The following is a 13,092-nucleotide window of genomic DNA, read 5'->3' as shown; positions in this document are numbered from 1 at the left end:
ATTCATTTATGTAGATAGGCATTGTGAAACAAAAACAAAATATCCAAGATATTAAGGGTACAGAAATAATAATTTAATAAAAACCCTGTAAAACTGTCATTTTTACACTTTTGTTGTTTTCTTTTTATTTCTTGCTGATGTGCACAAAGTTTAAGCAATGTTAAAAAACAGAAATCCCAATCCAGAAAGGTCATGGGAGAGTTCACTGATGTTGGCACATGATGCAGCATGTTGGTACGTCATTGTTCATTGTACAGTTACAAAGTTATCAGTTCAAACATGATTTCACAACAAGGACTCAAGGTGACATTAGAGTTGGTTCAATGGATAACTTTGTTTGCTTTTTCAAACCAAGATCAATAAAGTCTGTATGTAAACACTGATCAGTGGAATAAAACATGGGGAGTGAGCATCATCATCAGTGAAGTCGAACTCCTAACAGCCATGATGACAATGATGCCCTCTCTCCTCTCTGCAGCCCTGTTGCTCTCACTGATTCCTTGGACTTTGACTGAAGGTAAGTTTCATAACAATAAGTGTAATTTTTATTAGAATGACTGTCATTATCATTTAATATCTATTTTTAACCTTTTGTCTGTGGCTCATTTAGCACCGCCAATGATTCCCATTGCGATAATGGTGAAGAACACCTTAAAAAACAAACCTCTACAAACCTACAAGACTGAAGTGATTAGTGGGGGGATCCTGCTGGGTGTGATGAAGAGACTCAATAACTCCGATGCAGGCTTCATGTGAGATAACAGCATCAGTTGGAACCTCAGTCTTTTAATTTACATGCAGAAATTTATGTTGACACAAGAATTTTAATAATCTTATAACTGCTAGGATGTTTTAAAGGACATGTAATCTCCATTGAGCAACTATGGCTAACATACATCTATGAAATCTGGTGCATACATCTAATATACTAAGATATGCACAGAACATCATGGAACCATGCCTTAATCCCAATATGACGCTCACCATATTTTGAATGAAATTTGCAGCTTTTCATTTTGCACTGAAGGACTGTCTGTGGCAGCTTTGCAACTGTTTAACTCCTCTCCTCGTGTCAGTATGTTGTTATCAACTGTCACATCATTACTGAGTTTAGTTACAGATTCCACAGAACACATCGTCACAGAAGGCAGTAAAATACTAGTATGCAGTACATCGTTTAAAAAAAAAAATGAAATGGTATCTGTTATGACAGTTGCTAATCCTGTTGTCAGATTTATCCACATTTACAATTTATAGCTTAAGCCTGTTTCAATACATCCCCTTTCCAATAAAACGTAGACTACAACAGATGAGGCAGGGTGTACATTAGGGTGTTGCTGCCATTTAATTGACAGTCCAACCCAGTATCACAGGAAAGAGTGTAACAGAGACGCCAGTCCACTGTGTCCATTTCACGCTTTGCCTCTCCACAGACATGCACGTAGCTCCAGTACATTGCAGTAAGCTTCAGTACCAGAAGAGGGTGATAGTTTATTTCAAGCCAACACCAAAATAATCATGGGAAAGTGTTTAAACACACATGTAAATACATATCATCCACGTAGCATAATTGTTTCTAACATCACCCTGGAAAGGACTTCATACCTTCTTCGGTAACGAGCACTTTATGGCTTTAGATACATTATCTCCTCCTGCTGGTATTTCAGCTTTTGCATGTGCATCTATTTCAGACTCTGGAGAGAAAAAGTGTGAAATGGACACATTGGACCTGTGTGTCCGTTACATGCCCCGAAAAGGCCTTCAGCTTCTGAGTCAGATCCATGCCTTACTCTCCTCTACTCCAATCTGCTCACCGAATAATTTCATCATCATCATCATCGTTTATTTATATAGTACTTTAAAAACACACCTGATAGACCAAAGTGCTGTACAAAACAAATATAAATATAGTAATAAAATAGCAAAAACCAAACATAGCAATAAAAGAAATAAAAATGTCAGTGACCCACACAGTAAAAGCCAGGGAATAAAAATAGGTTTTTAATCTGGACTTGAAATTAATTGTATTTTTAAAATCTATGATAGCCAATTGCCAAACACGTAGCTTTAAAAAACACCACTTTGGTGACATAAGGATCTTCTGTATAGTCTATGCTGTAAGTATTTGAGATTATCTGGACATCAATTGTCTACCCAAATTAACCAATCGGATATACACTTTCTTTGAAGTTAGAGTGACCCGTAGCAGCCATACTAATTATACTGAGCTGATGTAGTTGCAGAGCCATAACTCAGCACTGAGAGGAGGTCTTGGTGATGTTTGGGACAGGAAGGCTGCTGTTTGTTTTCAAAACTGATGGTCAGTGTTTTGTCTTTGGCCGTTTCTAACTTTAAGTGGCTGTTTATACTCTTATACATGATGACTTTCATCGTCATGTTACACATACATAACACCAAACCAAGATCGTTCCCTCACCCGAACCACGTTAGTCCAAACAAGAAAGAAGAAATGCAAACACAGCTGCCACGTAACAGGAAATTTGCTGAGGAAGTGAGCTCAAATACTGAGCCTGACTGCTGTTGTTGATCATTTACAAGGTCTTTTCTTTCTCACAGATTCACCTACAGTGACAATGATAACTATGGGCCATATCTGGAGAGTGTGAATGGCGTGGCTGGGAATAATGAAGCTCGTACCTACTGGCAGCTGCTGGCCAATGTCACAAACAGTGAATTCAAACCAACCGAAGTTGGTAAGCTCACTGTAAAATGTTCCATCACATTTCTTGTAGTATTCAACTTATCATACTTTATTGATACATCTATTGAATATTTCTAATACTGAACTGTTTGCAGGTATCGGCTGTATCATTCCCAGCCCATATCAGCAAATTATCCTGAACTTTACAGTGTGGTAAATATTCATCAGTCTGAATGCAACAGAATGACTTCAAAGGCTAATCCTGGAAGTGACTGCAGAGGAATTGATTTCATAGATCAGTAACATGTAGCTGTTTGTTGCTGAGTGACAATAAATTTGAATAAAGCATCATTACAAGTGTTGGTGTTGTTAGTCTGCAAGAGGCATACAGCATTACTGACACGGCAACACCTGACATCTTTGAATTTATCATCATCACTTACAACAATTATATGTATGCAACACAGTTATACAGATGTGCTGAAGGCAGCAACCTGAAAAAAATGCAATATATGTTCTCAAGAACAGATCCTGGCAGAGAAAAGAAACAAAAGATGCTTTCTGCTTGATTTGGGTGAATGATGTGTCCATGATCGAGTCCATGATGTCTGCTAATTATGACCCAGTGTCGTCACTGAGACGATGCCAGGGCTTTTGCATTTTATTTTAAAACTAAAGAACCACTATATAATTACAGTCTTCTCCCATACGTCCACGAATAACAATAACAATTTTTAACTTTGTTACATTTGAACTTAACAAAAAGTGACACTTCAGTGTCATTTAGCAATAACTATTTCATATTCATACACACAACAAAAACAGCAACATTTTCTTAAATTCAATGTGGTTTCCAGATGTGACAAATAATATTTACGTGATGAAATCAATTAAATGATCATTTATCATTACTGGAACCTCAGTCCAGTCCTCTATAATCCAGACAAGTCCCATCTTAAACCTTCTACCCGTACGAAAACTGAAACTGAGACAAGACTTCTTTATTCTTTCATGTCTTATAAAACCATTTCATGTTACTCCTCCCGCAACCCTGGTAAGGATAACCAGAAGAGACTGGATGCATATTTCATACTAGTATTTACTTCTCCAAGTTCCCACTTGTGCATTATGTGTTGCTTTGTAAATTCTTGTGATGTCTCAAGCTGAAGTTTTACTGCTGCCATCAGTGTTTTGAAACAGGATGTAATAAGTGAAGAGTCAATGTGCTTGAGAAATTTGGAGACGTTTTCTTACTTTAATGAGATGATAATAGACAAAATGAACATGTTCAGACTTGAAATTAGCATCTGACATAATTTAAGCACAAGCAAACACACAGACGTGATAGGAAAGTGCAGTTTGTTACACAGTGTGTCTGTGAACTAAAATAGCAAAGCCCAATATTTATGTACTGACACCAACTACGGCTGTTTGGCAGCTTAAGTTGAAATTTATTTTTAATTTAACCACTGATGACTTTTTCAGCACTGTTTTTTTTTTTTAAAAAAGTTTGTTTCGAACATTCAGGTAAAAAAAACAGTCTGAATGATTTTTAATGACCTTCAGTCTTCCGGATGTTTCTGAAATGATGCCTCTCTCAGTGGGTCAACAGAACATCTGGCACAGGACAGCTGTGATGAAAGAAAGGGAGGAGGTTTTCCCAAACCTCTGGATCCAGGAAACCCAGTTTGGTCCTGATGGTCTCCCTCACTAGTTTCCCCCCAGGGTGGACGTAGCTGTTGATAATATTGTGGACTCTATTATTAAATGAAAAGAATAAATTACACTTCTATGAAACCTTCTGCTGTGTTTTTAATTTAAAGTTTCCATGTTAGCAGGCTGTAGAGTGCTCTGTAAGTGTAATGGATCTAAAACTGTTTAAATCTTCAGTTTTATATCATCCTCAGTCTTATTTTAAAATCCTAAAGGACAACATTACATTTCTGATATTAACAGTAACTCTGGGCCTCTGTGGAGTGTGCAGCTGATGTCATATCTGTCTAAAAAGGATAAAAAAACAACTAAGGAGTGCTGCATCACTCAAAAATACAGACTATTAGAGTAACGGGTGTATGGCACTGCTAACTAGCTAGCAAAACAAGCCTCTAACACACAGTGTGTATGCTAATGGCTAATCTAGGAAACTAATTAACAACAGAGGGATTTCAGATATTGTAGAATTATAAGATGATAAACTGTGTGTCTTTTTAATAATAGTGATGTGGTTGTATTTACCTTAATTTAGTGAGTCGTCAGTAAAACCATCAGCAGATAAACTGGAGCAGCCTGGCTACGTAAGAAGTGTAGGGGGGGCGTGTTCGCGGTCACATCCAGTGAAGGTACTCAACTAGTGATGGGATTTCCGGCTCCTTTTACAGAACCGGCTCTTTCGGCTCCGAACCGACTCTTCAGGTTGTTTTGTTGTTTTAATTAATTTATTATTAACAATAATATAAAATTACGCACAAAAGGAATTACTAATGTAAAAAAAAGTTGTTTTATTTATATATGTTTATATATAATTATAAATATATACAGTGGGGCAAAAAAGTATTTAGTCAGCCACCGATTGTGCAAGTTCCCCCACCTAAAATGATGACAGAGGTCAGTAATTTGCACCAGAGGTACACTTCAACTGTGAGAGACAGAATGTGAAAAAAAAATCCATGAATCCACATGGTAGGATTTGTAAATAATTTATTCGTAAATCAGGGTGGAAAATAAGTATTTGGTCACCTCAAACAAGGAAAATCTCTGGCTCTCACAGACCTGTAACGTCTTCTGTAAGAAGCTTTTCTGTCCCCCACTCGTTACCTGTATGAATGGCACCTGTTTGAACTCATCATCTGTATAAAAGACACCTGTCCACAGCCTCAAACAGTCAGACTCCAAACTCCGCCATGGCCAAGACCAAAGAGCTTTGGAAGGACACCAGGAAAAGTATTGTAGACCTGCACCAGACTGGGAAGAGTGAATCTACAATAGGCAAGCAGCTTGGTGTGAAAAAATCAACTGTGGGAGCAATCATCAGAAAATGGAAGACATACAAGACCACTGATAATCTCCCTCGATCTGGGGCTCCACGCAAGATCTCATCCCGTGGGGTCAAAATGATCATGAGAACGGTGAGCAAAGATCCCAGAACCACACGGGGGGACCTGGTGAATGACCTGCAGAGAGCTGGGACCAAAGTAACAAAGGTCACCATCAGTAACACACTACAACGGCAGGGAATCAAATCCCGCAGTGCCAGACGTGTTCCGCTGCTGAAGCCAGTGCATGTCCAGGCCCGTCTGAAGTTTGCCAGAGAGCACATGGATGATACAGCAGAGGATTGGGAGAATGTCATGTGGTCAGATGAAACCAAAGTAGAACTTTTTGGTATAAACTCAACTCGTCGTGTTTGGAGGAAGAAGAATACTGAGTTGCATCCCAAGAACACCATACCTACTGTGAAGCATGGGGGTGGAAACATCATGCTATGGGGCTGTTTTTCTGCCAAGGGGACAGGACGACTGATCCGTGTTAAGGACAGAATGAATGGGGCCATGTATCGTGAGATTTTGAGCCAAAACCTCCTTCCATCAGTGAGAACTTTGAAGATGAAACGAGGCTGGGTCTTCCAACATGACAATGATCCAAAACACACCGCCCGGGCAACAAAGGAGTGGCTCCGTAAGAAGCATTTGAAAGTCCTGGAGTGGCCTAGCCAGTCTCCAGACCTCAACCCCATAGAAAATCTGTGGCGGGAGTTGAAAGTCCGTGTTGCTCGGCGACAGCCCCAAAACATCACTGCTCTCGAGAAGATCTGCATGGAGGAATGGGCCAAAATACCAGCTACTGTGTGTGCAAACCTGGTAAAGACCTATAGTAAACGTTTGACCTCTGTTATTGCCAACAAAGGTTATGTTACAAAGTATTGAGTTGTATTTTTGTTATTGACCAAATACTTATTTTCCACCCTGATTTACGAATAAATTCTTTACAAATCCTACCATGTGGATTCATGGATTTATTTTTCACATTCTGTCTCTCACAGTTGAAGTGTACCTCTGGTGCAAATTACTGACCTCTGTCATCATTTTAAGTGGGGGAACTTGCACAATCGGTGGCTGACTAAATACTTTTTTGCCCCACTGTATATTCGTCACTTTTTGCTATATCTGCCATAATCTTGCATGGGCATCATGCAAATCCGCTACAGTAGAGACACTCTGGTTTCTATTGGTCTGCAATACACGAACATTTCACCATGTTTAACTCCGGACCCAACCTGGCCAAAGGAGATCCTGAGAGAGAACAAAGGACGCGACCCTAAGCGACGGCCTCGAGGGAAACGAGCCGGCATCAGGAACAGGCTACGGGCTCGCGCACACCGCGCACCCATGCCCAGTATCCTGCCAATGTTTAATCCATTGAGAACAAGCTTGATGACCTCAGAGACAGAATCAAGTTCCAGAGAGACATTCGGGACTGCAACCTCCTCTGCTTCACCGAGACTTGGCTGAACCCAGCGATACCAGACCACGCCGTGCAGCCGGCGGGATTCTTTTCGGTTTACCGCATGGACAGGACAATGGAGTCGGGGAAGAAAAGAGGTGGTGGAGTATGTTTGATGGTGAACAACAGATGGTGCGACAGCACAAACATCTCCCCACTCACACGCGCTTGCTCGCCCAATCTGGAGCTTTTGATCGTTAAGTGTCGCCCTTTCTATCTCCCTCGGGAATTCACTGCGGTCATTGCCTGCACTGTTTACATTCCGCCTCACGCGGACTCGGACACTGCCTTATGTGAGCTACATGAGGCTCTCACACATCAACAAACACTTCACCAAGATGCCGCACTCATTGTTATGGGAGATTTTAACAGAGTGAATCTCATTTCACAACCTTCACCAGCACATCAACTGCCCCACCCGGGGCACGAGGACATTAGACCACTGCTACACCCCGTTCAAGAACTGTTACAAGGCTCAGCCCCTGCCGGCATTTGGAAAATCGGACCATGCCGCCATCTTCCTCATGCCTGCTTACAAACAAAGGCTAAAGCAGCAACCACCAATCAGGAGGGAGGTCGCTCGCTGGACGGACCAATCGGTGGCCGCGCTGCAGGACGCACTGGATGACGCAGACTGGGACATGTTTCGGCGCAGCTCTGATGACATCAACATGTTTACGGAAGCGGTTGTGGGATTTATCGGGAAACTAGCGGACGACACAGCAGAAAGAACTATCATCCGAACGTTTCCCAACCAGAAGCCGTGGGTGGATAAAAACATCCGCGACGCTCTGAGATCACGCACCGCTGCCTACAATGAAGGGCTTGTCTCCGGTAATATGGACCTATACAAGGCTGCGTCCTACAACGTGCGCAGCGCGGTCCGAAAGGCAAAGCGGAGCTACGGGGAAAAACTAGAGTCACAGCTACGACAGTGCGACTCTAGGAGCCTGTGGAAAGGACTGCGGACTATAACGGACTATAAACGACCAGCTTCTTCAATGATGAATGCAGATGCTTCACTGGCTGATGAGCTGAACACGTTTTATGCTCGCTTCGACGCCGCAGCAATTAAAACAACAAAAGGCTGCGCGCGCTCGGAGTGCACCGGTGAAGAAAATGCATTCGTCATCACAGAGCATGCCGTGAGGAACACCTTCAGGAGGGTGAACACCAGGAAGGCAGCAGGACCAGATGCAATCCCTGGCCGGGTCCTTAGAGCCTGCGCTGATCAACTAGCGCCGGTGTTCACGGAGATCTTCAACCTCTCCCTGGCCCAAGCTGTGGTTCCCACGTGCTTCAAACGGTCCATTATTGTCCCTGTTCCAAAGAAACAACAGCCCGCTTGCCACAATGACTACCGTCCAGTAGCACTGACTTCAATTGTGATGAAGTGTTTTGAAAGACTGATGAGAGATCACATCACTTCTTCACTTCCTGCCACCATCGACTCACTTCAGTTTGCTTACCGGACTAATCGTTCCACAGACAACGCCATATCTCACCTGCTCCACACATCCCTGAGTCACCTGGACACTGGCAGAGGGAATTATGTTAGGATGCTGTTCGTGGACTACAGTTCAGCATTCAACACAATAATTCCCTCTAAGCTTTTCACCAAGTTGACGGATCTAGGACTCAGCTCATCACTGTGTCAGTGGATCCTCAACTTCCTCACAGACAGACCCCAATCAGTGAGGGTGGGAAAACAAGTCTCCCCCTCCATCTCACTCAGCACTGGAGTGCCTCAGGGCTGTGTTTTAAGCCCCCTGCTATACTCACTGTACACTTATGACTGTGTAGCCACATCCGACACCACCTCCATTGTCAAGTTTGCTGACGACACTGCTGTTGTGGGCCTGATCTCCGACAACATCGAGACGGCCTACCTGGAGGAGATTAGGAACCTGGAGACCTGGTGCCAGGAGAATAACCTCCTCCTAAACATCAGCAAGACTAAGGAGCTGATCGTGGACTTCACTACAAAGCAGGCGAGGAATTACAAGCCCCTCATCATCAGTGGCACGCCGGTGGAGAGAGTGGACATCATTGGGTTTAACGAACTTAAAGGTTTCCAGAGACGACCTGTGGCACACACATGTGGGTGTGTACTGGAGCTGTCGATAAATTATGACAGCTATCCTGACTTCAGATCAGAGATGAACAGTATGTTGGAATCAAATGTGTGGGTTATGGACATTATATAAAGGTTTGATTCACGGACAATGGCTTAAAAGCTATTGTTGTTTTACAACAGATTATATTTGAGTTGTGAACTAAGACTAAAGTGTTCCCATGTGAATGTCACAGCAAAGGTTTCAGGTGTTTAGAAACTGAGTTCCAAGAAAAAGTCTTTGGTGAAATACCACTGTAATGCAATTTGAGGTACTTCTTTGTGTTTCTGTGTTTTCCTATTACAACTGAGGCAATATTTTTCTAAACACTTGTGAAATGCATTTCTGCAGAGGTCTCAGAGTGGCAGTCTGGAGACCATTTATAAGCATTCCCATTTCCTCAGTCAGCATGTGTGCATGTGAACAATGAAAGCAGTTTTTCCACCTTTTATTCAATTTTACTATTATTTGAATCCAAAATCAACTTTAAAAAATGCATTAGGTTCATTTTAATTTGTCAAATTTTATTAATGTAATGTCAAAAGATGACATGTATTGTAGTGGTTCACCAGAAAGTTAGAGATTGAGACCCCTGCAATATATAGTATACAGTACATGTAGGAGATATTGCATATATCTCCTACATGTTTTATCATCGTGCACACATTTTACAGTTTACAAGTCAGGTTTTACTGTATCATTGTATTTTATTACAGTTATGTTTTTACAGTTCTGTTTAGCCATCTGGGTTATGGTGACTTTTGCTAAATTGAATGGCCATAAGGCACACCTATATGCTTTTATTTTGGATTTCTGTGAAATCAGCAATTGCTTAGCTGAAGGTGGATTTTTGGTTGGCTTTTCCTCATTTTTGTAATGGAAAAAAACCCTTGTGTATCATAGCGCCCTTTTTCAAAACTGAATAGCCGATGGGGTAGTTATTTAAAAGATATTTTCCTATATTTCTGTTTTCATGTTTGAGCCTAATGTATTTGCTTCATAGTGGTTTTAGACCACATGTTCTTATTCTTTAATTGTAGGATATTGTTATAAGATCTTGCCATATTATCCTCAATCTCTTTTTATTGTCCTATTCTGTTTGTATTTTTAATAATAATTGAATTTTTGCACAACATATTGCATATTTTTGTTGAGTGTATTGTCGTACTTTTATTGTGGACCTGTTAGCTATCTGCCAAGCTAGAAACCAGCATCACACCTTAGTGAGGGCAGAATAGTAAAAAGGCATCGTCCCAACACGGCTACCTACAGAAAAGTGGATCTGCGTGAAAACACAGTTTCTTCTGTTTCTTCTAAGCTAAAATAGAATAGAATAGAATAGCCTTTATTGTCATTGTACAGAGTACAACGAAATTGGAGTGCCACTCCCTTGGTGCAAGTTTCAATAATAAATGTAAAATATAAAAAGTACAAAAAAAACAATCGTAAGTACTCAAACAATAGTATGTACAATATATACAGGATAGCAGCATTAATATAATGACAGTATGAATAGCAGCATAATATAATGACAGTGACGGTATGGAATAGGTTCAATTGTTTTGTGCTTCTTTACTACGGTGGTAGCTCTGGGAAAGAAGCTATCCCTGAATCTGTTTGTCCTGGTTTTATGTGACCTGTACCGTCGGCCTGACGGTAATAGTTCAAACAGTTGGTTGCTGGGGTGAGAGTGGTCCTTGATGATATTGCCAGCTCTGCTGAGGTACCGAGAGTTTGCAGTGACCTCCAGGCTGGGCAGAGAGCAGCCAGTGATCTTCTGGGCTGTGTTGATGACCCTCTGCAGTACTTTCCTGTCTGCAGCTGAGCACCCTGCATACCATGATGTTATGCCGTACGTTAGGATGCTCTCTATGGTGGCTCTGTAAAATGTCACCAGCAGCCTCTCCTCCAGGTTGTTCCTCCTGAGCACTCTCAGAAAGTGGAGACGCTGCTGGGCCTTTTTAACCACCGCTGTAGTATTTGCAGTCCAGGAGAGGTCATCAGATATCTGCACGCCCAGAAACCTCATGGAGTGTACCCTCTCCACACAGCTCCCGTGAATGTAAAGTGGGGCCGGGTCTGCTCTGCCCTTCCTGAAGTCCAAGATAAGTTCTTTAGTGTTCGTGGTGTTCAGTTGGAGGTTGTTAACTGAACACCACTCAGTCAGTCTGTTGACCTCATCTCTGTAGTCCGACTCATCCCCCCTTGAGATGAGTCCAACCACTGTGGTGTCATCCGCGAACTTTATGATGGTGTTTGAGAGATGGGTAGGGGAGCAGTCGGATGTGTAGAGCGTAAACAGGAGGGGACTCAAAACACATCCTTGTGGAGACCCGGTGCTGAGTGTGATGGTGCTGGACCGGTGGGGGCCGAGTCTGACAGACTGTGGTCTATTTGTCAGGAAGTCCTTGATCCAGAGGCAGCTACAATGGATAGTAACGACGACACGCTTGAGACGCGGTCAATATGCTCCAACACCTCACGTGCCAGTCAGCGCTCTTCAGCCAGTGCCATTGCAGCCAGAGCACGGGCAAAAGCAGAGGCTGCACGTGCTCAAGCACTATTTGCACAAAAAGAGGCAGATATGTTAAAAGCACAAGCATATATTGAGGAAGAACAACAAAAAGCAGCAGCTGAGGCTGCTAGGAAGAAAGCAGAGCTGCAAGCCAGTTTGCATACCTTGAGGCTTGAGAGCGCGGCTGCAGCTGCTATTGCTGAAGCGAATGTTCTTGAAGCAGCTGTTGAGAACGAATTTGGGGAGTTAGATCGGGTTAGCCTGAAAAATTAATACGTTGAGCATAATCCAAGCCCTGAACCTCAGCAAAACTCAGAGCTACCAGAACTCATGCCAACTCTGATGCACCAACTACCAGTCGACAGTGATGAGATCAGCAAATACGACTTGCCTGTTCAGAGAACACCCAAATTGAGTCAAGATGCCACTCCCTATTACCCTCGTACTCAAAGCCCCTGCAGGACAGCCCCGTTCAAGCAAGAACATGCACACAGCTTAAATCCATCCAGGGATACCCACAGACACCAGACACAGTCACATGATATGAGACAATACAGCAGTAGCTACCAACTGCCTAAGTCTCATACAGGTGCTGCCAGGACTGACGAGCCCACTTCATCATCGACCACAGACTTGGCCAAGTATCTAATACGGCGAGAGATGATAAGCTCTGGGTTGTTAAGGTTCAACGATCAGCCAGAAAATTATTGGGCCTGGAAGCAATCTTTCCACAGTTCTACAGAGGACTTAAAACTGACGTCAAGAGAGGAGCTTGATCTGCTATGTAAATGGCTGGGACCAAAGTCATCAGAGCATGCTAAGAGGATACGAGCAGTCCACATACACGATGCAGCTGCAGGTGTAAGAATGGTATGGCAAAGGTTGGAAGACTGCTATGGATCGCCAGAAGCAATTGAAGAAGCTCTCCTAAAGAAACTGGATGATTTTCCAAGAATCTCAAATCGAGAAAATCAAAAGCTGAGAGAGCTGGGAGACATTCTCTTGGAGCTTGAAGCCGCCAGAGCCAATGGGTTCCTACCAGGCCTCAGTTACCTGGACACATCTCGGGGCATCACTCCAATCGTCCAAAAGTTGCCATACTCCCTACATGACAAGTGGGTCTCTTTAGCATCTCGTTACAAAGAAAATCATCAAGCGTCTTACCCACCGTTCTCCTTCTTTGCAAAGTTTGTTTGTGATCAAGCCAAAACGCTCAATGATCCAAGCTTTGCCCCTCTTACAAGTGGTTGGAGGACAGGGAAGCCAGAACACCCCTTCAAATCAAACATGAAAATACCCAT

The 13,092-nt window shown here is 42.6% G+C and overlaps 1 protein-coding gene across 1 annotated transcript; it reads left to right on the top strand.

Annotated features, from left to right (window-relative positions):
- The first annotated feature begins 413 nt into the window (after nt 1-413).
- On the top strand, nt 414-3,013 carry LOC146653399 (cobalamin binding intrinsic factor-like). The gene is made up of 4 exons (XM_085429115.1): nt 414-517; nt 611-752; nt 2,578-2,714; nt 2,818-3,013. Exons 1-4 carry the CDS (start codon nt 445-447, stop codon nt 2,877-2,879), a joined length of 414 nt encoding a protein of 137 aa, XP_085285241.1. The 5' UTR covers nt 414-444; the 3' UTR covers nt 2,880-3,013.
- Nucleotides 3,014-13,092: the final 10,079 nt, after the last annotated feature.

Source organism: Rhamphochromis longiceps, linkage group LG14, assembly GCF_057381845.1.
Source record: "Rhamphochromis longiceps isolate RC_006_pf linkage group LG14, R_longiceps_female_GT1.1, whole genome shotgun sequence".
In the NCBI taxonomy this organism is placed as follows: Eukaryota; Metazoa; Chordata; class Actinopteri; order Cichliformes; family Cichlidae; genus Rhamphochromis; species Rhamphochromis longiceps.
Note: the sequence above shows the minus strand (reverse complement) of the source record. Positions and strands in the feature narration are given on the sequence as shown.